This window comes from Anas acuta, chromosome W, assembly GCF_963932015.1.
Source record: "Anas acuta chromosome W, bAnaAcu1.1, whole genome shotgun sequence".
NCBI lineage: Eukaryota > Metazoa > Chordata > Aves > Anseriformes > Anatidae > Anas > Anas acuta.
Genome location: NC_089016.1, coordinates 3,044,400 through 3,068,976, shown reverse-complemented (window position 1 = coordinate 3,068,976; position 24,577 = coordinate 3,044,400). Strand labels below are relative to the sequence as shown.

At 50.9% G+C, this 24,577-nt stretch overlaps 2 protein-coding genes and 1 long non-coding RNA gene across 3 annotated transcripts; all 3 read left to right on the top strand.

Annotated features, from left to right (window-relative positions):
- Nucleotides 1-7,212: 7,212 nt before the first annotated feature.
- LOC137847115 (olfactory receptor 14C36-like) lies at nucleotides 7,213-8,145 on the top strand. Its single transcript, XM_068665395.1, has one exon. The coding sequence runs from the start codon at nucleotides 7,213-7,215 to the stop codon at nucleotides 8,143-8,145; it is 933 nt and encodes a 310-aa protein (XP_068521496.1).
- Nucleotides 8,146-14,316: 6,171 nt separating this feature from the next.
- LOC137847118 (olfactory receptor 14I1-like) lies at nucleotides 14,317-15,322 on the top strand. Its single transcript, XM_068665398.1, has one exon. The coding sequence runs from the start codon at nucleotides 14,317-14,319 to the stop codon at nucleotides 15,238-15,240; it is 924 nt and encodes a 307-aa protein (XP_068521499.1). The 3' UTR covers nucleotides 15,241-15,322.
- Nucleotides 15,323-21,698: 6,376 nt separating this feature from the next.
- LOC137847143 (uncharacterized) lies at nucleotides 21,699-24,530 on the top strand. The gene is made up of 3 exons (XR_011090808.1): nucleotides 21,699-21,814; nucleotides 22,773-23,087; nucleotides 24,227-24,530. It is a non-coding gene; the product is annotated as an uncharacterized lncRNA (long non-coding RNA).
- Nucleotides 24,531-24,577: the final 47 nt, after the last annotated feature.

Here is a 24,577-nt window from a genome sequence, read left to right as displayed (position 1 = left end):
CTCCTTTCCTCTCCTGGAGGTCTTCCTGAGGAGGAGGTGGCTCATGCCCTAAAGCCCCTGAGGGCAGATGCTGTGCTGGGTGTCAGAGGAGAACAGGGGATTGCTGCAGGGAAGGTGCCTTCACTGCAGGCCTGGCAGGGGGTGTCTGAAGCCTCCCTCCCTTGGTGTTTCAGGCAGCAGCTCCCTCTCCATCCCTGCCCAGGTCTCTACTTCCTTGAGCTGTCCCTGTTGGCAGCTGCTTCTCTCTCCCCACTTATCCTCCCTGCCATTGCTCACAGACCCCATCCCACCCACTATGTGCTCAACTCTGTCTTGCAGACACCACCTGTCCCTGTATAATTTTTAGGAATATCTCTCTGTGTTCACTGGCTATGGAGTAGCTCATACCTATCAAGAGCTAAGAAGAACTTGGCTCTCAGGGTCTTCATGAAAATATAGAAATACATTCCCATCTCCCACTGCCACCCAGGAGAGCAAGAGGAGAGAAATCGAAATGCAAACACCTTCCCTTCAAGAATTCCTTGCTCTGATCTTCCTCCTGAAAAGTCCCTTCCAAAATACCCTCGGGGTGCTCTGGAGCCTGACTCATAGAGCAGCATCTGGACAGGAGGAGAGTCCTGCTTAGTTATGAGGTTCCTCATAGACCTACAGATCTCTTTCAGTGTAAATATCCAGGGGCATCTGTCACTGATACAAACCTGACAACTTCATTATGATCCTCCTGACTGCCCTTCAGGGAAGGAAAGTTAAAGCACAGACTCCAGAGAGTGTCTTCCCTTCAGGTAGTCCCTGCCTTGGTTTTCACTGTCAAGAATATCCCCAAAGATGCAGTGGAGGTGCTGTGTAGCTGTGAGCAGCCTGCCCCAGGCAACAGGCTCTGGGCACCAACAGAACCCTGCCATTTCCTGCCCTGCCAGGGGGCTTCTAACACTCACAGCTTCTTCGCACAGCACCCTGGGCAGCTCCCCAGGCAGGCTGAGTGCTGAGCCTGGCAGGTAGCAGAGGCCCTGCCCTGGCACACAGCCCCTGGGGCACAGCAGGGACCCTGCTCGGCACCACAGCCCTGGCCACCCCTGCCTGCACCCCAGCTGCACAGCCTGCAAGCAGCCCCATATGAATGAACCCTCACGTCCTGTACTTCTGACAGTTTTCAAAGGAAATCCTGGCTCTGGATCTTCTCATTCTCCTCTTATCCAAAGAAGCTCTGAGAGTCCTCTTGAAAGCTCCCACAGGCTGTGGGATTTGCCAGAAAATCTGGAGATGGCTCCAAGAACAACAGCTGTGCGGCCCTGCAGCCAGAGACTTACCCTGTTCAGGGCTGTGAAGATTTCCCCCACAATCAGCTCTCAGGATCCCCCCTCCACACTGCCTTTAACATCTCCCTCCCTTCTCTCAGCCGCCCTTGTCCCCTGCAGGCAGTGCCCCCAGCCCTGCTGCTGTGCTGTGCAGAGGAGCTGCTCCTGGGCAGAGCTGTCTCTCTGCAGTGCTGCCCGCTTGCCAGGAGCTCCCCTTGGGCCCAGGAGCCCGGCCCAGCTCAGCAGCACAGCTCCAGCCCTAGGCTTTGCTGCCTCTTTACTTCTTGTCTCTCTTGAGATGTCCCTGGGGCTCCAGGGCTGACAGCTCCTGAAAAGCAAGAGTCACTTTTGCAGAACATACTTTAAAGTCAACTCAAATAATTGCCAAATATCCCTTTGAAACAGCAGAGAGAGGCTGAGTACAGAATTACAGTTATTCCTAAGAGAGTTTGACTGTCACTGAGAGGTGCAAATATTCCCTCTGGAAAACTCTGTTCATGGCCAATAACAAATAGGACACACAGGCAGGGATGGGGAGGGGTTAGGTACCCTTGTCCAGTGCACCTATCCATTTGTGGCATCTCATCCCCAGCTGGAAACCCTTGATCCATGTGGTGATCCTTGTGTGATGAAGCTCCCCTCACACACCCCACAAACCCATGGGAGCTTGTTCAGTTGTTTCAGTTCAGTGTGGCCTCTATGTGTGTGAGCAGCTGGAGTGCATGGAGCTCTGCCTGGGGATGAGTGAGGATCTGACAGCAAGCTGATGGGTCAGGAGTAAAGAGAGGGTAGGGACAGGGGACATTATAGTGGGAGTCTGCTGCAGGCCACCTGATCGGCAAGACCAGCAGATGACGCCCTCTATAAACAGATAGAAGAAGCCTCACATTCTAAAGATGTGGTCCTCGGGGGACCTGGTATCTGCTGGAGGGACAGCACAGCAGGGCATAGTCAATCCAGGAAGGTCCTGTTATGCATTAATGATACCTTCCTTCTTCCATTGATAGCGGAGAGAAGTGCTATGCTGGACGTCGTTCTCAGCAACAAGGAGGGGCTGGTGGGGAATGTGAAGCTCAAGGGCAGCCTGGGCTGCAGTGGCTGTCAAATGGTGCAGTTTAGGCTGCTAAGTGCAGCAAGGAGGGAGCACAGAAGGCTCACTATCCTGGGCTTCAGGAAAGCAGACTTGGCCTCTTTGGGCATCTCCTTTGTAGAGTCCCATGGGACAAAGCCCTTCAGGGGAGAGGGGCCCAAGGAAGCTGCTTAGTCTTCATGGATCACCTCTTCCAATCTGTGGTGGTTTTACTTGGGTGGGCAGCTGAGCTCCAACACAACCACTCTATCACTCCCCCTTCCTCAAAAGGAAAGGGGGAGAAAATACAATGCAAAGGGCTCAAAGGTTGAGAGAAGGACAGGGAGACTGCTCAAAAACTATTGTGATGGGCAAAACAGACTCAGAGTAGGGAGATAGACTGTAGAATTTATTGCCTATTACTAGCAAGCTAAAGAGGTGAGAAACAAAGTAAAGAAAGCCCAGAACACTTTCCCCCATTTACCATCTTCCACCTCCTCCTCCCGAGCAGCACAGGGGAACAGGGGAAGGGGGTCTGTGGTCAGTCTATAGAATTTTGTTTCTGACCTTCTTGGTCACTCTCTTCCTTAAACGTGGGGTCCCTCCCATGGGATCACATCTTTCCCAAACTGATCCTGTGTGGGCTTCCCACAGGCAGCAACTCTTCCAGAACTGTTTCAGATATGGGTCCATACCACGGGGTCCATCCCTCAGGAGCACACTGCTCCAACCTGGGTCCCCCACGGGCAGCAGCTCCTGCCAGGTCACCTGCTCCTGCGTGGGCTCTTCTCCATGGGCTACAGCTCTGGGACAGAATCTACTCTAGTGGGGTTCCTCCACAGGCTGCAGCCTTCTTCAGTACAGGTCCACCTGCTCCACCATGGTCTCCTTCATGGCCATTTCTCTAAGGAGGGAGCTGGTGCAAGGGATCTACAAGGTGCAACTGCAGACTTCTTTGGAGAAGTCTGATGTCAGGAGAAGTGATGCAAATCCTGGTGGGGCAATGACAGAAATAGTGGGGTTGGAAGGTGAGGAGCAAAGTTGTCCATAAAGGGTCAGACTTCTCCTACCTGTCCAGACCTCCTTAAGAGACACTCAGGGCTTGCTGTGTCTTAATAAACCCCAAAGTATAGCTTCTGCAAAGTCCAACAACTTCAGCTCCTGAAAGGAGACTGATGAGTCAATTGGAGGTCATGATTACAGGTTGGCCAAGGCACTTTGGAGGTGGCTCTGAGGCTGAGAGAATGCTGGCTTTGGTTCATCAAGCACAAAGACCAAACCCTGATGCCAGCTCTGGGCAGAGATGTCCTGTCTCTCATGTGAGGCTCTGGGCTCTTCCTCAGACAGTGGGATGTGGGGTATGCAGTACCAAGTGAAAGACAAGGCTGTGATACCTCCTAGCCTCTGTCAGGAGGTGCAAAGAGGTGACGAGCCCCCATTGCTAATAGGACAACATGTCTCCTCCTAGGCCTTGGTGGCAGAGAGACCTGCAATAGCCAAGGGGAAAAGACCTTGTTTTTAATGGCTAAGTCTACTCTTGCCAGTGTCCTTGTCCATCTCCACCACTGGCTGTCCTATGACGTCCCACACCCATCCCAGTTTCCCTGCAGGCTGAAAACATGCATCTTGTTTTCCTACCTTGCTTAGCATTGCTATGCCTTCACTGATGATTCATGTACCCTCTCCAGCTGTGCCTTGAAACACAAAGGTATGGACAGAGAACAGATTCCCTCCAGGTGACCTCTGACACTAAAGCCTTTTAGCGATGTATCTTCCCTCTCATGCCCTGTCTCCATCATCCAAGCCTCAATTTCTAGCAAGTTTTCTCTCACCGTGATCAGGGTAAGTTTTCTGTGACGAAGGGAAGTTCCAACATCTCAGAAACCATCCTTCACACAGGCATCCCAATCTATCAGCTTTCCTCTGGCCAGTCAACTGACCAGACAAAAGGAACCTCTCCGTGATCTTACAAGCAATATAGCCTTCCTGCAGGCTTTTTAGCTCCTCAGATAGACACAACCAAGCCACATGCCTGCTCCCACTCGCTTGCCCAGCCATGCTCCTGCTGATGGTCCATCAGCTCCAGAGGCAAAAGTGACCTCAGAGTCACCTCCACAGCCAGACACTTCGCTTTCACTATTAAAGTCCAGGAAAGATGGATTTGAGGATTAGGTGTTCAGGTTAAGGCCTAGTGATTAGACCTTGCCTTCCAGGTTAGGGATTGGGCAGAGACTTAGGTTGAGGCTTTGGTGTTCTGCTTTGTCAACCCATTCAGTGTTTAGGTTATGGGCTGGATTTTTGGTTATGGTTTTATTTCTGCCTGGGTGAGGGCTAGGGTTAAAGCAATTTAATGCTAGGAATTAAGGGCTGTGGATTATGGTGAGCAATGGGGTAAAAAACGGTAAGTGGTTATGTCTGAGTGGTTATGGGCTTTGTCTTCAGGGTAAGGTTCGAGGTTGGTGATTACTACAGAGGATTCATTTCATGATGAGAGATGGTGCTTAAGAGTAGGCCTAGGGTTTACAGTTACTTGTTAGAAATTTTTGTCAGGATCTAACATGAATTTATTCCCACTAGGTGTTGCAGCAGCAGTAGCCTTACCCGAACCCCTCTCTCTTCTTCAGAATCTTTCCTTTCTCTTAGCCAACTCTCTCTTACCTCCCCCAAATCTCTCACCTTTATTCTCCCAGCATTTCCCTGGCCTCCCGAAAGGACTCACCCTATTGGGGGCAGCTTTCTGAAGGCCTTTATGACCTCAGAGGCTCTTCCTCCCTGCTGTTGGCCAGCCAGGTTTTGAGACAGCAGTGACCTCATAGCCAGCATCCACAGGACTACAAGGAGCTGTTGTGCTCAGGAGGCCTCTTTCCAGAACAACCAGGAGCAGTGTGTGCAGAGGATGCCCTGCACAATCCCTCAGGTACTCTGCCTGCCAACCAGCTCATGCTTCAGAAGGCCAGCCACACATCCAGACTCATGTTTCTACATGTAGTCTTTAGATAACAAGAGCCCAGCCCAGCCCCTGCTCTGCCAGTCCTCCCTGACTCTTGCAGGAGGCCAACCCAGCCCAAATTCCCCAGCTCTCCACACCTTCCTGTCCTCTTCCCAGCCCAGCCCAGTAAATTCTTTTCTAAAAAGTTAGTAAGTCATTGTATTCTCCTAACTCCCTCTCTCACTTTAGTTTGTTTCAAAGTTGATTCCCCTGGAGGCCCAGGGACTTGGCAACAGCTCCCTGTGCTGCTGAGCTGGGCTGGGCTCCTGGGCCCAAGGGGAGCTCCTGGCAAGCGGGCAGCACTGCAGAGAGACAGCTCTACCCAGGAGCAGCTCCTCTGCACAGCGCAGCAGGGCTGGGGGCACTGCCTGCAGGGGACAAGGGCAGTGAGAGAAGGGAGGGAGATGTTAAAGGCAGTGTGGAGGGGGGATGCTGAGAGCTCATTGTGGGAGAAATCTTCACAGCCCTGAACAGGGTAAGTCTCTGGCTGCAGGGCAACACAGCTGTTGTTCCTGGTGCCATCTCCAGATTTGCTGGCAAATCGCACAACCTATGGGAGCTGTCAGGGGGGGACTCTCAGAGTTTCTTTGAATAAGAGAAGAATGAGAAGCTCCAGAACAGGGATTACCTGCCAAAGCTGTCACAGGGACAGGGGATGATGGTTTCTTCTTGTGGTGACAGCTGCATGATGCGCAGGCAGGGTGCAAGCAGGATGTACTGGGTCTGGCTGGGATTTTAACTTTCCCTGCAGCAGCCCATACACTGCTGTGCTCTGCACTTGTAGCTAGAACAGCAGTGCTATCACACCAGTGCTGTGTCTGCTGCTGAGCAGTGCTGACACAGCATCAGGACTCTCTCTAACACTCTTAGGGTGTGGGCAAAAAAAGTAAGAAAAGAAACATCACCAGGGCAGCTGACTTAAACCAACCAAAGGAATTAAATTATCCTTATCTCAATCTATGAGTTGTTCTTTACTTTACTTTTTCTCCTCCTCGTCTAAGGAGGGGGAGTGAAACAGCAGTTGTAGTGTTTAGCTGCCTAGCATGGTAAAACCACCACACAGGGGTGGCCAGGGCTGTGGTGCAGAGCAGGGTCCCTGCTGTGCCCCAGGAACTGTGTGCTGGGGCAGGACCTCTGCTGCCTGCCAGACTCAGTGCTCAGCCTGCCCGAGGAGCTGCCCAGGGTTCTTCGGGGAGAAGCTGTGGATGGAAGGAGCCCCCTCCGCCTCCAGAGGCTGGTGCGTGGGGCAGGCAGCTCACAGTACCCACAGGGTATCTCTGGGTATGATTCTTGACAAGGAAGATCGACTCCAGAACTACCTGCAGGGAAAGTACTCTTGAGAGTCTGTGCTTTCACTTTTCTGCCCTGAAGAGCAGTGAGAGAAATGCTAATGGAGTTGTCAGGTTGTGTCAGTCAGTGAGGCTGTTAGATTATTCTACTGAAAGAGACCTGTAGGTCTGTGTGGAGCCTCACAATTTTCCTCCACACAGTTTAACCTACATACTTCATTGTTTCCCAACATATTGTTAGATGTCCTGCTCAGCACCTAAAATACTGAGATACCTCTGGCCAGTGGGCACCTGAAATCCATCCCCCGTGGTTTTCAGCAGATGCTGTAGGGCAGTACTGACTCTGGCTGAGCCCACAGAGGATCTGTCTGGTCCCTCTACACCCTTAGGAAGTAAAACCGAGAGCTAGAGTCAGGAGAACTTGTTCCTCAAAAGGAAGTAGCAGTTTGTCCTCCTGAGGAGGTCTCGATGTAACATAATATATAGCTATAGGTATTGCACAGAGAAATCTCTCTAACTTGTTCCGTGTCTTTTCCACCACTGACAGCCATCCATGCCTTGAGGCTGCAAATGTCCAACAGCAGCTTCCCCACAGAATTCATCCTCCTGCCATTCGCAGACACACACGAGCTGCAGCTCCTGCACTTCGGGCTCTTCCTGGGCATCTACCTGGCTGCCCTCCTGGGCAACGGCCTCATCTTCACCTCTGTAGCCTGCGACCACCGCCTTCACACCCCCATGTACTTCTTCCTCCTCAACCTCGCCCTCCTCGACCTGGGCACTATTACCACCACTGTTCCCAAAGCCATGGCCAATTCCCTGTGGGACACAATGACCATTTCCTACACAGGTTGTGCTGCTCAGGTATTTTTCTTTTTCTTTTTCCTTTCAGCAGAGTTTTCAATTCTCACCATTATGGCCTATGACCGCTATGTTGCCATCTGCAAACCCCTGCACTACAGGACAATAATAGACAGCAGAACTTGTGTCAACATGGCAGCAGCTGCCTGGGGCAGTACTTTTCTCTATGCCGTGTTGCACACTGCCAATACATTTTCCCTCCCCCTCTGCCAAGGCAATGCCCTGGACCAGTTCTTCTGTGATATTCCTCAGATCCTCAAGCTCTCCTGTTCAGATGCCTACCTCAGAGAAGTTGGGCTTCTTATGCTTAGTGTCACTGTAGCATCGGGGTGTTTTGTTTTCCTTGTGCTGTCCTATGTGCAGATCTTCAGGGCTGTGCTGAAGATACCCTCACAACAGGGACGGCACAAAGCCTTTTCCACATGCCTCCCTCACCTGGCTGTGGTCTCCCTGTTCATCAGCAGTGGCACATTTGCCTACCTGAAACCCCCCTCCATGTCCTCCTCCTCCCTGAATCTTTTGCTGGCAGTTCTGTACTCGGTGGTGCCTCCAGCAGTGAACCCCCTCATCTACAGCATGAGGAACCAGGAGCTCAAGGATGCAGTATGGAAAGTGATCACTGGAGTGTGTCAGAAGCAATAAATGGCCTGTTTTCATCAGCATATCACTTACAATGTTAATCATTATATTCCCAAATGTTTGTTTTCTGTGAGTGTGACTTGCTGTTTTGTTTGTTTGTTTGGTTTTGCCTTACTTATGATTGTGTCTACAAAGGCACAAAGACATAAAATTTTTCCTCCCCTTCATTTCAGTATATGCCTGCTTGAGTGACTCCAAAACTTGGTGGAAACAATGAGCCAGGCTCTCTGTATGTTTAAATAAAAGAAAGGACCCTGCAGTGACTTTCTTGCCTGAGATCCTTCCTCAGACACCTGTGGTGAAACTGCAGAGGCACTTGGCTGTGTGCAGAGGTGGAGGGGAGAAGAGTCCTGGTACAGCAGCATTACCAGGGAACCCAAGGGTTTGGTCTGTCCTGAGGTGCTCTCTTCCACCTCCCACTCTCTCCTTCAGAGCCCTTCTGTTGCTGTGAGTTCTGATTGCTCTTGTTGCTTGCAACCTGAGCAGCTGTGGGGAAGTCCTTTGCCCCCAGGCCAGGGTCTCTAACACAGCTCCGTACCAGCACCTCCAGCATAAAAGGGGATCTGGCACTGAGGGCAGTGCTTGAAGGCTCAGCTTTTCTCCCACATCTCATCTCATGGATATTGCAAAGGATCGGACTCAAAGGAGGCTCCTTGCTTTGCTTGTTTCTCTGTGGTCTCAGTGCGACAAGATCAGCTGATCACCAAGGATCAGCTTTTAGGCAGGGAGGGCTGATTTTGGAATTGCCTGCTGGTGTCTGCCAACCATAGAGATGGTGACTTCACTTGCCTGTATCCACAGCATGCAATAGGTGTGAAGGCGGGCAGGTGTCTGTCTGGAGAGAAGTGGAAGTCACCAGGAGAGCCCAGGGGATTGGCAGGGATGTGTGTGCCAGGGAGTCAACAGGGCACAGAGCCCACAGAGCATGAACATGTCCAAGGTGGAGCCACCCAGAGGTAAGGTGCTAAATCTGGGCTGGAACAGGCAAATGAGAGCTCTGCAACTGCAGGGAACACAGCAAGCATAGAGAAAGCAGTCTGTTGAATTAGTTGTTAAACCTGTGGTGAAATTTCAAAGACTAGATTGAATGAATCACCCCAATATGTCTCTGCCATTGAAAATGAGTTGGACTCAATGAGCCTTGTGTGTCTCTTCTACAAGGGGAAGGCGAGGAGGTGAGGTAATTTGCAGATGTCAGCAGCAGGGACACTGCCACTGCCCTCCACTTTTCCACTTGCTGCTTTGGGGCCATTCCAGCCTGGGCTGCTCTGCTGGGCTGGGCTGGGCTGGGGAGAGGACAGGGAGGTATGGAGAGCTGGGGAGGGTCTGGGCTGTGCTGGTCTCCTGGCAAAGACAGGGAAGAGCAGCAGAGCAGGGGCTGGAATGAGCCCTTGTTCTCTGGACACCCTGGCAGATGCTGCCCCAGGACAATGGTCCCAGAGCAGCCCCTCACAACCACCTTTCCCAGCACTGGGCTCTTGACCCAGCTCACACAGGTGGTTTGTTTCTACATGGAAGGACACCAAATGATTACATCAGAAATCCTTGTCTGCCTTGTCCATATGAGACTGCCCATAGTATTGGTGCAGTGAGATGACAGAAACTATTCGCTAAGGCTGCTATCATGTGCAGTGGGACAGACAGAGTCTCAAGGTCCCTTCTCTTTAGAGGTATGGTCTCCTGGGAAACCAGCTAAATAAAGCAAAAAAAATCATGACTTTCACACCAACTCCTTCTCTGTAGTGTTCTCAACATTTTCCTAAAACTCATTTCTTGATTCACTTTTCCACACAGAGATGGGCATTTCCTTCAGGATGTACTGGTGTTGCTGAATGCTACATGGCGAAACATGAGGGACAGTGCAGGGCATCCCCTGCACCCACTGCTCCTGGGGGGGGAGGATGTAGGCTGGGAAGAGACCTCCTGAGCACAACAGCTCCTTGTAGCCCTGTGGATGCTGGCTGTGAGGTCACTTGTGTCCCAGCCCCTGGCTGGCCAACAGCAGGGAGGCAGAGCCTCCGGGGTCATAAAGGCCATTAGAAAGCTGCCCCCGGCAGGATGACACGTATGAGAGGCCAGGGGAAGGCCAGGAAAATAAAATAGCAGATTGGTGGAGAGAAGACTGAAGTGGCTAAGAGAAAGGCAAGATTTGGAAGAGAGAAAAGGGTTTCAGGTAAGGGTGCTGATGCTGGAAAATATTCAAGTTTGGCAATATTTCTAACTTGCAACCTTAGGACATACATGTAGTCCTCCCCGAAATGCCATCCCTCACCCTGAACAAATCCACTGCTCTAATCCCCAACATCAAATCCTACCTTGAACTCAAACTCCAAACACATCTCCTGTTACCATTAGTCTTAACCTATTGATCACCCTAATCTCAGGCCTTTAATTTCTATTATTAAATTCCCAGTTTTAATAGCAGCCCTCATCCCCAAACAAAGCAGATAATAAAACCGTAACCAAAAATCTAGCCCATACCTTAAACAGTGACTGGCTATCCAAAGCAGAACACCAAAGCCTCCCTCTAAGACTCTGCCAAATCCCTAACCCTGGAAAGCAAGATCTAATCCCTAGACCCTAACCTGAAGACCTAACTCCCAAATCCCTGCACTCTGATCATGTAATCAAATCAGGTTGGCCCCAAGAGGCTGATATAGATCTGGCCAGGTCATAGGGCTCAAGGAGATGGGTGGGGATGTTCTTCTGAGGTAGGTCACCTGTGCCTCAGGATCTCAAGAGGAGGCCCATGGCTGTGCAGGTGGGTGTTGTGCCTAAGGGCCTGATAGGCCGCCTTTTCGCAGATGGCTGGTGTATCATAGAATCATAGAATATCCCGAGTTGGAAGGGACCCATAAGGATCATCGAGCTCAACTACTGGCACTACACAAGTCTACCCAAAAATTCAGACCATATGACTGAGAGCACTGTCCAAACCCTTCTTAAACTTCAGCAGGCTTGGTGCCGTGACTATGTCCGTGGGGAGCCTGTTCCAGTGGGCGACCACTGAAAATAATAAAATAGTAAACAAAGAAAATAATTCGGCGCCTGCCCCTCCACTCTCCCTCGTAAGGAAGCTGTAGACCACGATGAGGTCTCCCCTCAGCCTCCTCTTTTCCAGGCTGAACAGGCCAAGTGACCTCAGCCGCTCCTCATACGTCTACCCCTTAGGCCCTTCATCATCTCTGTAGTCCTTCTCTGGACGCTCTCCAATAGTTCCACAAAGAAACCCATGTGAGCCTCACCCATAACCTAAATCTCCCCTCTTTTAGTTTAGAACCATTCCCCTTTCTCCTGTCATTAAGTGATTGAGAAAAAAAAAAAAAGGCCCTCCATCTTTTTAATAAGCTCTCTTTAAGTACTGAAAATTTGCAATGAGGTCACCCTGGAGCCTTCTCATCTCCAGGCTGAACATCCCCAGCTGTCCCCCAGGGGTCAGTACTGGGTCCAGTCTTGTTCAACTTATTCATCCTAGACAATGCAACAGAGTGCAACCTTAGCAAATGTGCTGAAGATACAAAACTGGGAGGAGGGGCTGATACTCCAGAAGTCTGTGACGCCATTTGGAGGGACCTCGGTAGACTGTAGAGCAAGGCAGTGAGGAACCTCATTAAGTTCAAGAAAGGCAAGTGCAAGGTCCTTCTCCTAGGAGGAATAACCCCATGCACCAGTAGAGGTTGGGCGGTGACCTGTTAGAAAGCAGCTCTGCAGAGAAGGACAAGGCAGTCCTGGTAGACAGCATGTTAGCCATGAGTCAGCAATGTTCCCTTGCACCAGCAATGTTCCCTTGGCCAAGAAGGCCAACAGTATCCTGGGGTGCATTTCCAAGAGTGTTGCCAGCAGGTCAAGAGAGGTGATCGTCCCCCTCTACTCAGCCCTGGTGAGGCCTCAACTGGAGTATTGTGTCCAGTTCTGGGCCTCCCAGTACATGGAACATGGAACTGTCCCAGTACAGGGACATGGAACTACTGAAGAGAGTCCAGAGGAGGGCTACAAAGACGATGAGGAAACTGCAGTATCTCTTATCCAAGGATAGGCTGAGAGAGCGGGGCTTGTTTAGCTTGGAGAGGAGAAGTCAGAGAGGGGATGTCCCTTAGAGGGGGATGAGAGAGTTATGTTATCGGGGAGTTTTATATATTTTTTTAGCTAAAGGTAAAGATCCCATGTCAGGGAAAAGGCAAAAAGGAAGGCAATATTTTTAGGAGGCATACCCCGACAAAATGCTAATACTTACATTTCCAGTCTCTGAAGTTCTAATGGATTCTATCTTATACAACGTCTGGCACCTCAGAGGTGCTGTACTTGAGAAGAAGTTAAGAGAAATCCCAACTTTTTGTATTGAAAGTTCTGGGCCCCATTTGAGCCTTAAGACAACAAACTCAGCATGAGATGTCTCAACTGAGTCCTTGTGATCTCTTGCCTCAGCTTGGGAAAATGGGATCCCTGCCAGTGACAGTCTGGGTGTTCTGCCTAAAAGTGGAAGAGGACAAGGTGATTCTTTGATGCAACTCCTCCTGATAGGAGAAATGACACTGCTGAAAGTAAGTGTCACTCCTCATCTGACGGAGGGATCATAGGGGATTGCGTCAGCCTGTTTCAAAGTTGGTTCCCTGAAGGCCCAGTGACAGACATCTCAAGGGACACAAGAGAGGGCAGGGACAGTGAGGCCTTGGGATGGAGCTCTGCAGCTGAGCTGGGCTGGGCTCCTGGACCCAAGGGGAGCTCCTGGCAAGCGGGTAGCGCTGCAGAGAGACAGCTCTGCCCAGGAGCAGCTCCTCTGCACAGCACAGCAGCAGGGCTGGGGGCACTGCCTGCAGGGGACAAGGGCAGCTGAGAAGGGAAGGAGATGTTAAAGGCAGTGTGGAGGGGGGATGCTGAGAGCTCACTGCGGGAGAAATCTTCACAGCCCTGAACAGGGTAAGTCTCTGTCTGCAGGGCAATGCAGATGCAAGTATCCTAGGGGTCTCTTCTACAGTTGTCAGTTCCATGGCTGGTAGTCCCGAGGGATCTGTGGCTCTAAACTACAGTAATATAGGTTTCCTGGTGTATATACTGGCTTCTCCAGTGCAGAGGATGGGGCTGTTTCCTGGATCAATGATTTCCTGCCTAAGCTGTCAGAGGGGCAGGACATGAGGTTTCCTTCTCACAGGGCTGGTGGCAGGCTGTGAAGCCAGGTTGCAGGCAGGGTACCCAGGGCTGTGGTGCCGAGCAGGGTCCATGCTGTGCCCCAGGGCAGTGTGCTGGGCCAGGGCCTCTGCTGCCTGCCAGGCTCAGCACTCAGCCTGCAGAGGAGCTGCCCAGGGAGCTGTGGGCTGAAGCTGTGGCTGGTAGGAGCAGGGCAGGGTCCTGCTGGTGTCCAGAGGCTGCTGCCTTGTTCAGACTGCTCACAGATCCACAGCACCCCAGGGGCAACCTTAGGCGAGAACAATAGGAAAGACCAGCACATGCACTAACGGAAGGGAAGGAAATCTCTGGTGTTTCTCATTTCTTTTACCTGCCCTGAAGAAGAGTCATGGGGCATGATAACGGAGTTGTCAGGCCGTGTCCTTCACTGAGGCTTTCAGAGCATGACACTGAAAGAAAACTGTAGGTCGATGAAGAGCCCCAGAATTTTCTGGGGCTCTTTCAGAATTCACTGGAACAGGCTGCCCAGGGAGGTGGTGGAGTCACCATCCCTGGAAGTCTTTAAAAGCCGTTTAGATGTAGAGCTTAGGGATATGGTTTAGTGGGGACTGTTAGTGTTAGGTTAGAGGTTGGACTCGATGATCTTGAGGTCTCTTCCAACCTAGAAATTCTGTGATTCTGTGAATTTCTCTTCACACCCCTCTCCTTACAGAGAACACCAACACCACCTTTAGTGTTCCTCATGGGATTGCTGGATGTCCTGCATGGAACCTGAAAATAGGGGTGCCTCTGGCCACTGGATACCACAGATTCATCCCAGTGCTCTTCACCGGATCTAGTAGGGCAATAGTGACTTCTACTGAGCCCACAGAAGATCTTCCTGGACATTGAGTCACCTCAGAGAGAATAAAACAGAGCTCATAAGGAAGACACAGTATATCTTGTTGAGGAGGAATCTCTGAAACACAGTAGCAGTTTTGCTCAGACAAGTCTCACTACTGTGACTCTATTTCTCCTCCATGGAAAGGAATCCATGACCGGAGGCAGCAAATGTCCAACAACAGCTTCCCCACTGAGTTCCTCCTCCTGCCATTCGCAGACACACGCGAGATGCAGCTCCTGCACTTCGGGCTTTTCCTGGGCATCTACCTTGCTGCCCTCCTGGGCAACGACCTCATCCTCACTGCCATAGCCTGCGACCACCGCCTCCACACCCCCATGTACATCTTCCTCCTCAACCTCTCCCTCCTTGACCTGGGCACTATTACCACCACTGTCCCCAAAGCCATGGCCAACTCCCTATGGAATACCACAGCCATTTCCTATGCAGGCTGTGCTACCCAGGTCTTTTTCTTTGTTGTCTTTGTCACAGCAGAATTTTACCTACTCACGATCATGGCCTATGACCGCTACGTCGCCATCTGCAAACCCCTGCGCTATGGGACAATAATGACCAGCAGAACTTGTGTCAACATGGCAGCAGCTGCCTGGGGCTGTACTTTTGTCTACGCTGTGCTGCACACTGCCAATACCTTTTCCCTCCCCCTCTGCCAAGGCAATGCCCTGGACCAGTTCTTCTGTGAAATTCCCCAGATCCTCAAGCTCTCCTGCTCAGTTGCCTACCTCAGAGAAGTTGGGCTTCTTGTGATTAGTGTCTGTTTATTATTTGGTTGTTTTGGTTTCCTTGTGCTGTCCTATGTGCAGATCTTCAGGGTCGTGTTGAGGATCCCCTCCCATCAAGGACGGCACAAAGCCTTTTCCACATGCCTCCCTCACCTGGCTGTGGTCTCTCTGTTCATAAGCACTGCCACATTTGCCTACCTGAAACCCCCCTCCGTGTCCTCCTCCTCCCTGAATCTTTTGCTGGCAGTTCTGTACTCGGTGGTGCCTCCAGCAGTGAACCCCCTCATCTACAGCATGAGGAACCAGGAGCTGAAGGATGCAGTGTGGAAAGTGATGACTGGAGGTTTTTGAGAAGCAAATAACTGCATGTCCATTGCATATCACTCATAATGTAACTCATTAAAGGCCAAGGAAGATCTTTTTTTTTTTTTTTTTTTTTTTTTTGTTTTGTTTGTTTTTTTGTTTTGTTTTGTTTTGTTTTGTTTTGCTTTATTTATGTAGTGATATATTTTAACAAAATAAAAAAATCCTTTTACTTCCCCTTCCAGTTCACTTCTGAATGTCTCATGTGACTCTGAGACTTAGTATAAAAGAGGTGTATTTAATGGGCAATTAAATATTTAATGTCTATTTAAATAAAAAGATGGTTCCTGCAATGTCGTGCTTGCCTGAGATGCTTCCTCAGAGAAAAGTGGTGGCACTTGGCTGTGTGCAGAGGTTGAGGGGAAAAGAGTCCTGGCACAGCAGCACTGCCAGGGAGCCCCAGGGCTTGGTCTGTCCAAATCAGCTCTCCATTTCACCTCCCACACTCTCCTATGGAGCTCTTGTGTTGCTGTAAGGACTGATTGCTCTTGTCGCTTGCTCACTGTGCTGCTGTGGGGCAGTCCTGTGTCCACTGGCAGGGACTGGCCAGGGGCTCTTCTCTAACACAGCTGGCTCCATACCAGCATCTCCAGTATAAAAGGGGATCTGCTCAGGGCAGTGCCTGAAAGCCCAGCTTTTCTCACAAAGATGCTGTCATGGATATTTCAAAGGAACGGACTTGAAAGAGGTTCCTGGCTTTGCTTGTTTCTCTGTGGACTCAGGCAGATAAGATAGGAGTCCCAGGATCATATTTTAGGCAGGGAGGGATGATTCCATTCCTGTCTGTTGGTGAAGTCTGTTGACTTCACCAGCCTGTATCCACAGCAAGAAAGGCTGTCTTCCTGGGAGAGTCAGGGAGGACCAGCAGAGCAGGGGCTGGGTTTGGACCTTGTTCTCTGGACACCCTGGCAGATGCTGCCTCAGGCCAATGGTCCAAGAGCAGCCCCTTGCAACCACTGTTCCCAGCGCTGGGCTCTCGCCCCCGCTCACACAGATGGTTTCTTCCTTTGGATATGGACACTAAATGACTACATCAGGAGTCCATGTTTCCCTTGTCCATATGAGACTGCATCCGGTGTGGGTGTGGTGAGATGAACCTGAATGAGCCCAAGTGCCATAAGCTGTTCCCTAAGGGAGCTAGCCATGAATTCCAGTGGGACAGAGAGAGTCTAAAGTTCACTTCCCATTGGAGGTACGGTCCCCTAGAATACCATCTGAATAAAGCAATCCTAGTCATCATAACTGTCGCATCAACTCCTTCTCTGCAGAATTTGCCTAAAATATATGTTTTCCCAAAGTATATATAAAGTTCTTGAATCACTTTTCCACACATGGGTGGGCATTTCCTTTAGGATGCCATGGAGTTGCTAAAGGCTGCATGAGGAAATGTGAGTCTGGACATGCAGAAGACCTTCTGAAGCATGAGCTGGTTGGAAGACAAAGTACCCGAGGGACTGTGAAGGGCATGCACCTGGTGCTCCTAGGTGGGCTGGAAAGAGGCTTCCTGAGCACAACAGCTCCTTGTAGCCCTGTGGATGCTGGCTGTGAGGTCACTTCTGTCCCAGCCCCTGGCTGGACAACAGCAGGGAGGCAGAGCCTCTGAGGTCACAAAGGCTTTCAGGAAGCTACCCCCAACAGGGTGACACATTTGGGGAGGCCAGGGGAAAGCTGGGTGAATAAAGGTGGGAAATTTGGGAGAGAGAAGAGGGACTTGGCTAACAGAAAGGAAAGATTTGGAAGAGGTGAGAGGGGTTCAGGCAAGGCTGTGCTGCTGCAACACTTACTAGGAAAACATCCATGTCAAGCCCTGGCAATATTTCTAAGCAGTAACTGTAAGCCTTACCGCTACATCTAAATGCTATCCCTCTCTCTGCAAGGAATCCACTACTCTTACTCCTAACCCCAAATCTCACCTGGCGTGGGTTAGCCAATTCCCAAATCCCATAAGGCCTTACCGTACACTCTTAGCTCAATTCTTACCCTATTCCTCAGCCTTTAATCCCTAGCATTGAATTCCAGCCTTAACATGATTCCTCAACAGAGCCCTGAAGAAAAGCCCAACAAATAACATCGTCTTCACACTAGACACAGACTAGAAGCCAACGCAGTAAACACAGGCCTCCCTCTAATACTCTGCCCAACCACTAACCCTGGAAGGCAAAATCTAATCCCTAAACCCTAACCTGAACACCTAAGCCCCAAATCCTGCATTCCCATGGTCTAGTCACCTAACTGAAGCAGTTTGGCCTCATGAAGCTGAGCAGGGCATGAAAGGTTCTACAGCAATCCCTTGGTCTTGGAGGAGGCAGGTGAGGTGACATGGATGTGGTCAGGTCACAGGACTCAAAGAGGAGATGGGTGGGGATGTTCTGCTGAGGTCAGCTGTGTCTCAGGGTCTCAGGAGGCAGCAGGAGGCCCATGACTGTGCAGGTGTGTGTTGGGGCACATTCTCAAAGCTTGTTTGACTATTACTTGAACTCCACAGGCTGGAAATACTGCATTGAGCACTTTGGGGATCTTTTCAGCTCAGAGTAGGGTAAGCACATGCCCTGAGCCGAGCTGGAATACCTCTGAGGAGTCCCCTTGGTCCTAGAATCACCAGCGTGTGTGTCACCCAATGTGTCCTGTCAGGAAATGCATGGGTGTGCAGAGCTGGGCCATGATAGTGTCGTCCCTGTTGCTCTGGGATGTGTGTGTGTTTTGGGTTTGGTGAAAATACCTGGGCCGGTTTCTAACCTCCCACCTAAGCACAAGTGTGGAATAGCTCACCCCCTGCCAAAACCCTCCTTGTTTTATCTCATCCATGGAAGACAGAGACAAAAAAAATAAAAAGCTCTGAGCAGTTCTGTCAGGGTTTTCATCTGCTAGCAGCCCCAAAGCAGCAGAAGCAGTGCCTTGCCATTGTCAGCTCATGGGTCTGCTGCTGCTTGTGTGGGCTCTGTTTTTACTTTGCAGGTGGGAGGTTGTGCTGGGCCTACATGGAAAGGCTTTTATAACGGAGGGGTTGCAAGGGTGGTCTCTGTAAGGTGTCCGTAAGTTGCCCCTTGTTAGGGAAGTGCCAGTTCCAGATGGATCCCAAATAGACATGCTGCTGGCCAATGCTCAGCCAATGAGTGATGCTGGTTGCACTTCTGTGAGAGCATTTTCAAGGAAGGGGAAAAAATGACATGAAGAAATAGCTGGGAGAGAAGAGTGAGAGAATGTGAGAGATACAACCCTGCAGACACCGAGGTCAGTGAAGAAAGAGGGTGAGGTGGTGCTCCAGGTGCTGGAGAAGAAGTTCCCCTGTGGTGCACCATGTTGGAGCAGATCTCCACACTGCAGCTGATGGAAGACCCCATGTGGGAGCAGGTGGATGTGGCCTGAAGGAGGCTGCAGCCCTTGGAGAGCCCCTGCAAGAGAAGACTGTCAGAACTGTGGAGAGGAGCCCAGCTCTAGACAGCCCCTCACGTTCGGGACTTTCTTCTGAGGAAAAACTTATATCAGCCATTTGACAGATGCTGCACAGGCAAGGACACAACTCAGGATGGCATCTCCCTTCAAGAAGGAATTACCTTTGGGATTCCCTCAAAGGATAGAATTCCTGTCTGTGTCACGGTTGAGTCACTGCTCTGTGAATGCTGACCGAGGTCCCACCGTGACAGATCCAACCTCATGCTTCCCCGCAGCCACCCCTCCAGTATTCCTGAACTACCATTGACAATGCAGACTCAAGCAAACAGAGACAAAAGGGAATGCAAGAATGCCAGTGCTGTACAAACTCAACAACAATGATACATGTTAGCAAGTAACTGGAACATGAGCTGAGAACCAGCTCATCACAAGCACCAGCTTCATGCTTAGTTGGTTTGAAAGGACTGAGCACAGGGCATCACAAAAAGCATAATAGAAGGAGCTACATCTTCTCAGTGTGGACTCAGTAGCAGCAGCCCTGCAGAATGACAACCCATCCGTCTGCTCATGGCTTGGACAAGAGTACAGTTTGCTGGCTGAAGAACTGTCTGAATGGCCATGCTTAAAGAGTCTGAGTGAAGAGAGATCAATCCAGTTGGTGGATGGTCGTGGGTGGCATTCCCCAGGCCTCTGTACTGGGTCCAGCTTTGTTTACTATTTTGATGGATGATCTGACAGAGAGGATCAAGTACACCCTTAGTACATTTGCAGATGATAACAAGTTTGTTGGGACAGCTGGTCTTCTTGAGGAAGGAAAGCTTTTCGGAGGCATCTGGAAAGGCTAGGTTGATGGACTGAGTGCAATCACATGACATTCAACAATGATTAAGTGCCAGCTCCTGCACTTGGATCATATCAATCCCATGCAGCATAGGCTTGGGGAAGAGTGGCTGGACAGATGCCAACAAAAAAGCACCTGGGGATGTTGGTCAACAGCCAGCTGAGCATGAGCACCCACCCCCTGTCATGGGCAGGGACTCTGACATCTTCCAATAGATCATCTGTGCTTATGAGGTCACTGTCAGCTGAAGATCTGATAGGCCACGAGCAGGCCCATGGCAGGTGAATATTCCTGTGATGCCAGTGGTGCCTGAGTAGCTGACAGGCCGAGAGCAAACATGGCCTGTGCTAGATACTGGGAGGACCCTGGTGCCTGAGGAACGTGGCTTATGTAGGTCTGTGGGGAGGTCATTGGTGATCAATGGCTGGCAGACCAAGAATTGTGTAGGTGTTTGTGAGGTCATTGCTGTCTGAATGCAGGCCAGGAACAGGGCCGTGGCAAGTGAAGATGCTATGGCATCACCTGGAGCTGGGTTGAACTGAATTTTGAAATATCCTGCTCTGGAAATAATTGAAGATCAGTGAGAACAACTTCAGCCATGAGAATAAAATTAAATTATATGTATCTAAAAAACTATAAAAGATTTGTATCAAAAATATAAAAAATATATGTTTATATTTATAAGTATATATATATTAAACACTATATGTATGACATGTATAAAAACTCATAACATAATATTTAATACAATATAATATATATTATTTAAATTAAATAAAAATAAAAATATATATTTTATAGTATTATATTATATAATATATAATATATATTATACAACTATATAATATATAATATATTATATATTTTATTATATATCATACTATATATAATACTATATATAATATTATATTATAATATATAAAATATGTATATATAATATAATATAATATAATATAATATAATATAATATAATATAATATAATATAATATAATATAATATAATATAATATAATATAATATATATTATGTTATTTATTATTATTAAATTATTTAAATATTTTATAATTAAATATATACTCTATAATATATACTATATTCTATATATATACTACATAGTATATAGTATATAATATGTAATATAAAGTATATAGTATATAGTATATAGTATATAATATATAATATGTAATAACATAGCAAAACGTGACAATAAATATAATGTATTATAATACAATATGATATGATATATTAGTAAAATATATATTTTTATATGTATTTATTATATATATTTATTTATTTATAATTATATATATATACATATATACACATATTTATAAACATATATATATACATATATATGAAACTGTACATCTGAGAGCATTGTCCCAACACCTCTTGGACTCCGCCAGGCTTGGAGCTGTGAGGAGTTTGGTAGGCACCGCAGGGCCATGCCTGGGCACGGGGCCAGGAGGAAACCACCGTCTTCCTGCCCGGGCACCATGTCACGTGGGCTGCGGTTTGTGCACCTGCAGTGGCAGGCAGGCTCCAGCTCCCGACCCGCCGCGGGGAATAACGGCCCCTGGGTGACACGCTGAGAGCCAGGGAGACGCCTGAGGCTCTGGGCTGCAGCTCTGCTGCCAGGGCAGGCCCTGGACCAGCTCTGGCTGCTGCCGGGACCCCACAGGAGGCTCCCTGGGGAGGGACGGGACAGCCAGCACCCCCATCATGGGGCTCTGGCCCTGCCCAAGGGCCTTTCCCAGCTGCTGCTGCCAGCAGAGCAGGGGCTGTAGCAGGGGCAGGGGCTGGTCCCTTCCCAGCCTGACACAGCCCTGCTGCAGGACCAGTCCCCTGGATCCCATGGCACAGGGCTGTCCGGACAATCGCACCTTGGGCTCTTGGATGCTACAGCTCAGGAGATGCTCCGTGCTCCCACAGCAGGCTGCAAGGGGTGTCAGAGCCATCTGCCCCCACACCCAGCCCTACCCCACGATGATGTCCCACCGCAGTGACGTGAGAGCCGCAGTGGAGCTGTCCCTCATATATGGTCATGAAGAGCGCTGGAGAAGTTCATTGGAGAGCTGGGCTGCGTCGGAGGGGAGATAAGTGCCGATAACATCTAAAAAGGTGCCTGCTGCTTCGATTGGCTCCTCCTGCAGCTGGGACTGCATCTGCACAGATATATTGCCCTCCCATCATCTCCATTTCACTTTGGGTCCCCAGGAGCTCCAGCAGCAGGGCCGTGCTGTCAGGACAGGAGCGTCAGGATGGGAACAGAGGGACTCCTGTCCCCTTGGGTGCTGTGTCTGCTCCTCTGGGTGCAGCCTTGCAGAAGTAAGTGCCAGCTTCTCTGTTCCACAGCCTTGGGACAGTGGGCAGCAGTGGGGTCATTGGATCTCTCTGGGAGTGGGGTTGTTTTCAGGCACCACTGAAATGAGAGGCAGAAGGTGCTCAGTCTCTCAGCTCTGTTCTTTAATCTGTGCCTGTCTGGGTGGGAGGGGGTAATCCATTTTCATATCTCCCATGTTTTTGGCAGCCCAAGCCTGGCTTCATTTCTAGACATCTTGTCCTTGGGTACCTTTCTGGGACCCCTTGTTCCCCAGCACTGTGCCTCTGCATCTTGAGGAGTTCCAGACAGTGAGAGCAGCCCTCAGTGATCTCCAGGGCACAGCCAATGTCTGGGATGTCCCAGGGGTTGTGTGCTGTTCCCTGCCCCTGGGATCTGGGGAAACACAGACTCCAGGAGGGCAGGTTGTGTCCCATTAACAGAAGGGGACTGAGGCATTTGCACTGAGAGGTGCTCTTCTTGGGGGGCCCTGGTCAAGCACGGGGGCCAGTCTGACAGAAGGGATAGGGAAGGGACATGGGCTGTTGGCATCCTTGTGGTCAACCCAGACAGTGGGTTTGGGAGGTGCCTGTGGCAGACAATGGGCAATGGAAGCTGCTCAGGGGCATGGGTCTGTTTGGGGGACAATGGGAAGGGGAAGAGTGGGAGCCCTGTGCAGGGCTGGGGGTTTTGTGGGGGTGGGCATGGGTGGGGGCAGGGGGCCACTGGGGTGGGAGGAGGTGGTGATGGCTGTGGGGCAGCAAATGGCCCAGGAGGGCTAGAGCTGGGTATCCCCAGCCCAGCAGAGCCCATGGGGAGAGGAGGAACCTCCCCTGCCCTTGAGACAGCCTATGGGGACAGGGATCCCACCGTGGGAACTGGGAGTCTGCCTGGGGAGGGGGTCCTCACAGACCCATAATGTGGGGCTCAAAACTCTCCTGACCCTTCCTGTGTTGGTGTTTGAAGGGGCTGTGGAGGTGAGGCTGGCGGATGGCGGCAGTCGTTGTGCTGGGAGAGTGGAGGTGAAACATCAGGGCCAGTGGGGGACCGTGTGCAGTTACCGCTGGGACAAGTCCGATGCTGCAGTGGTTTGTAGGCAGCTGGGCTGTGGGGTTGCTCTCGAAGCTCCTCGGAGTGCACACTTTGGGCCAGGATCTGGGCCCATTTGGATGGATGTTGTTCAGTGTAATGGCAAGGAGTCTGCTCTGTCTGACTGCACACACAACGGATGGGGTCAAGCAAACTGCGATCACAGTGATGACGCTGGAGTGACATGCTCAGGTAAGGACTGAATTTGTTCCCTACCTCTGGGACGAGGACACTTCTAAAGGACCTGGCTGTGACCTCAGGAAGCAACAAGTGGACACCAGAACATGGCTCTGTGTGTCAAGTTGCACTCTGAGCTGGTCTGAGCTGAGAGTGTCCCTTGTCCCTTGGGAAAGCCCAGTGGGAGCACACTGAAGCTGGAGCAGCCAACCCTGGGGAGGTGCCTGGGGCTGGGAGAGGAAAGCCCCCACCCTCCAGCTCTGCCATCCACCAGCATCCTCAGGGAAGGGCGTGCAATGGCCCAGGGCTTTTGGTTGTACCCCCAGCAGCCAAGAGAACCTCAGCCAAAGCAGAGGGGCTGCTCAGAAGGCAGGAGCACTGGGCTTGGGCAGAGGAACATGGTGGCAAGTGGCACCTTGTTCCTGTCCCGGGGTCACCCCATGAAAGCCAGCCCCCGGAGACATGGCCCCTCCAGGCTGTGCTGACCCACTGCTCAGCCTCTCCTGCCTGCCCTGTGCCCCAGGGGCTGTGCCAACACCTCCTGGCTCTCCTCTCTGCCTGCCCTTACACCAGGAGCTTGTGTCAAACCAGGGCTGCTCTCTGCCTGCTTTCCTGACCCATGCATGGTAGGTGGCTGGGGACGTGCATGCCCAGCACCACACTGTCCCGACCGGAGGACCCCCCTTTGCGAAGGATCCCCCGATGTGCCCCATGTAACAGCAGCTCCCCAAGAGCCCCAGCATTCCCTGGGAACAGGGGGGCTTTTTGGCAGATCCAAGGATTTCTTCTAACTAGCCTGAGCCTTGTGAGGCAGAGCAGGCTGAAGTAGCCCCCAGTTCCTGGGCCTGTTTCCCCAGGCCCAGGTGCTGCGGGTGCTGCAGTGCTGGGTCTGGGGCCAGGCAGCCCAGGGGCTCCGGGCAGCAGCAGTTTGAGAGGTGCCTGCAGCTGGGGGCTTGGAAAAGAGGACATGGGTGCTGGGCTGGTTTCTGAGGAGCAGCAGGGGGACCCTGACCTCTTTGTGCCACCAGCACACCCTGAGAGCTGCTGGGCTGGCCGTGGGGCTCTGCATGTGGCTGCCTTAGGGATGAGGTGGGAGGTGGGCACAGAAGCTCCAGAGGGCTCTGGGAACTCACAGGTCTCCTTGGTTGCTCCAGGATTTGTCCGGCTGGTCGGAGGGGACAGCCCCTGCTCAGGAAGTGTGGAGGTCTACGACAGGGACCAGTGGAAAGCTGTCTGTCACTCCCACTTTGGTGCCAAAGCTGCCGAGGTGGTGTGCAGGGAGCTGCAGTGTGGCACAGCCCTGTCTGTCCATGGGGCAGCTCAGCTGGGAGAAGGGGCCGGTCCTTTCTGGGACAGAGAGCTGCAGTGTGTGGGGAATGAATCCACCATCCTCTTCTGCCCCTGGGGGACCTCCAAGGACAAGGCCTGCACCCACAGCAATGGCACTCATGTCACCTGCACACGTAAGGACTCGCAGTGGGATGATGGACAATGGGGTTATGGTG

Bases quoted from the DNA above. Each gene is read 5' to 3' on its own strand.
- LOC137847115 (XM_068665395.1), top strand. From the start codon at position 7,213: ATGTCCAACAGCAGCTTCCCCACAGAATTCATCCTCCTGCCATTCGCA.
- LOC137847118 (XM_068665398.1), top strand. From the start codon at position 14,317: ATGTCCAACAACAGCTTCCCCACTGAGTTCCTCCTCCTGCCATTCGCA.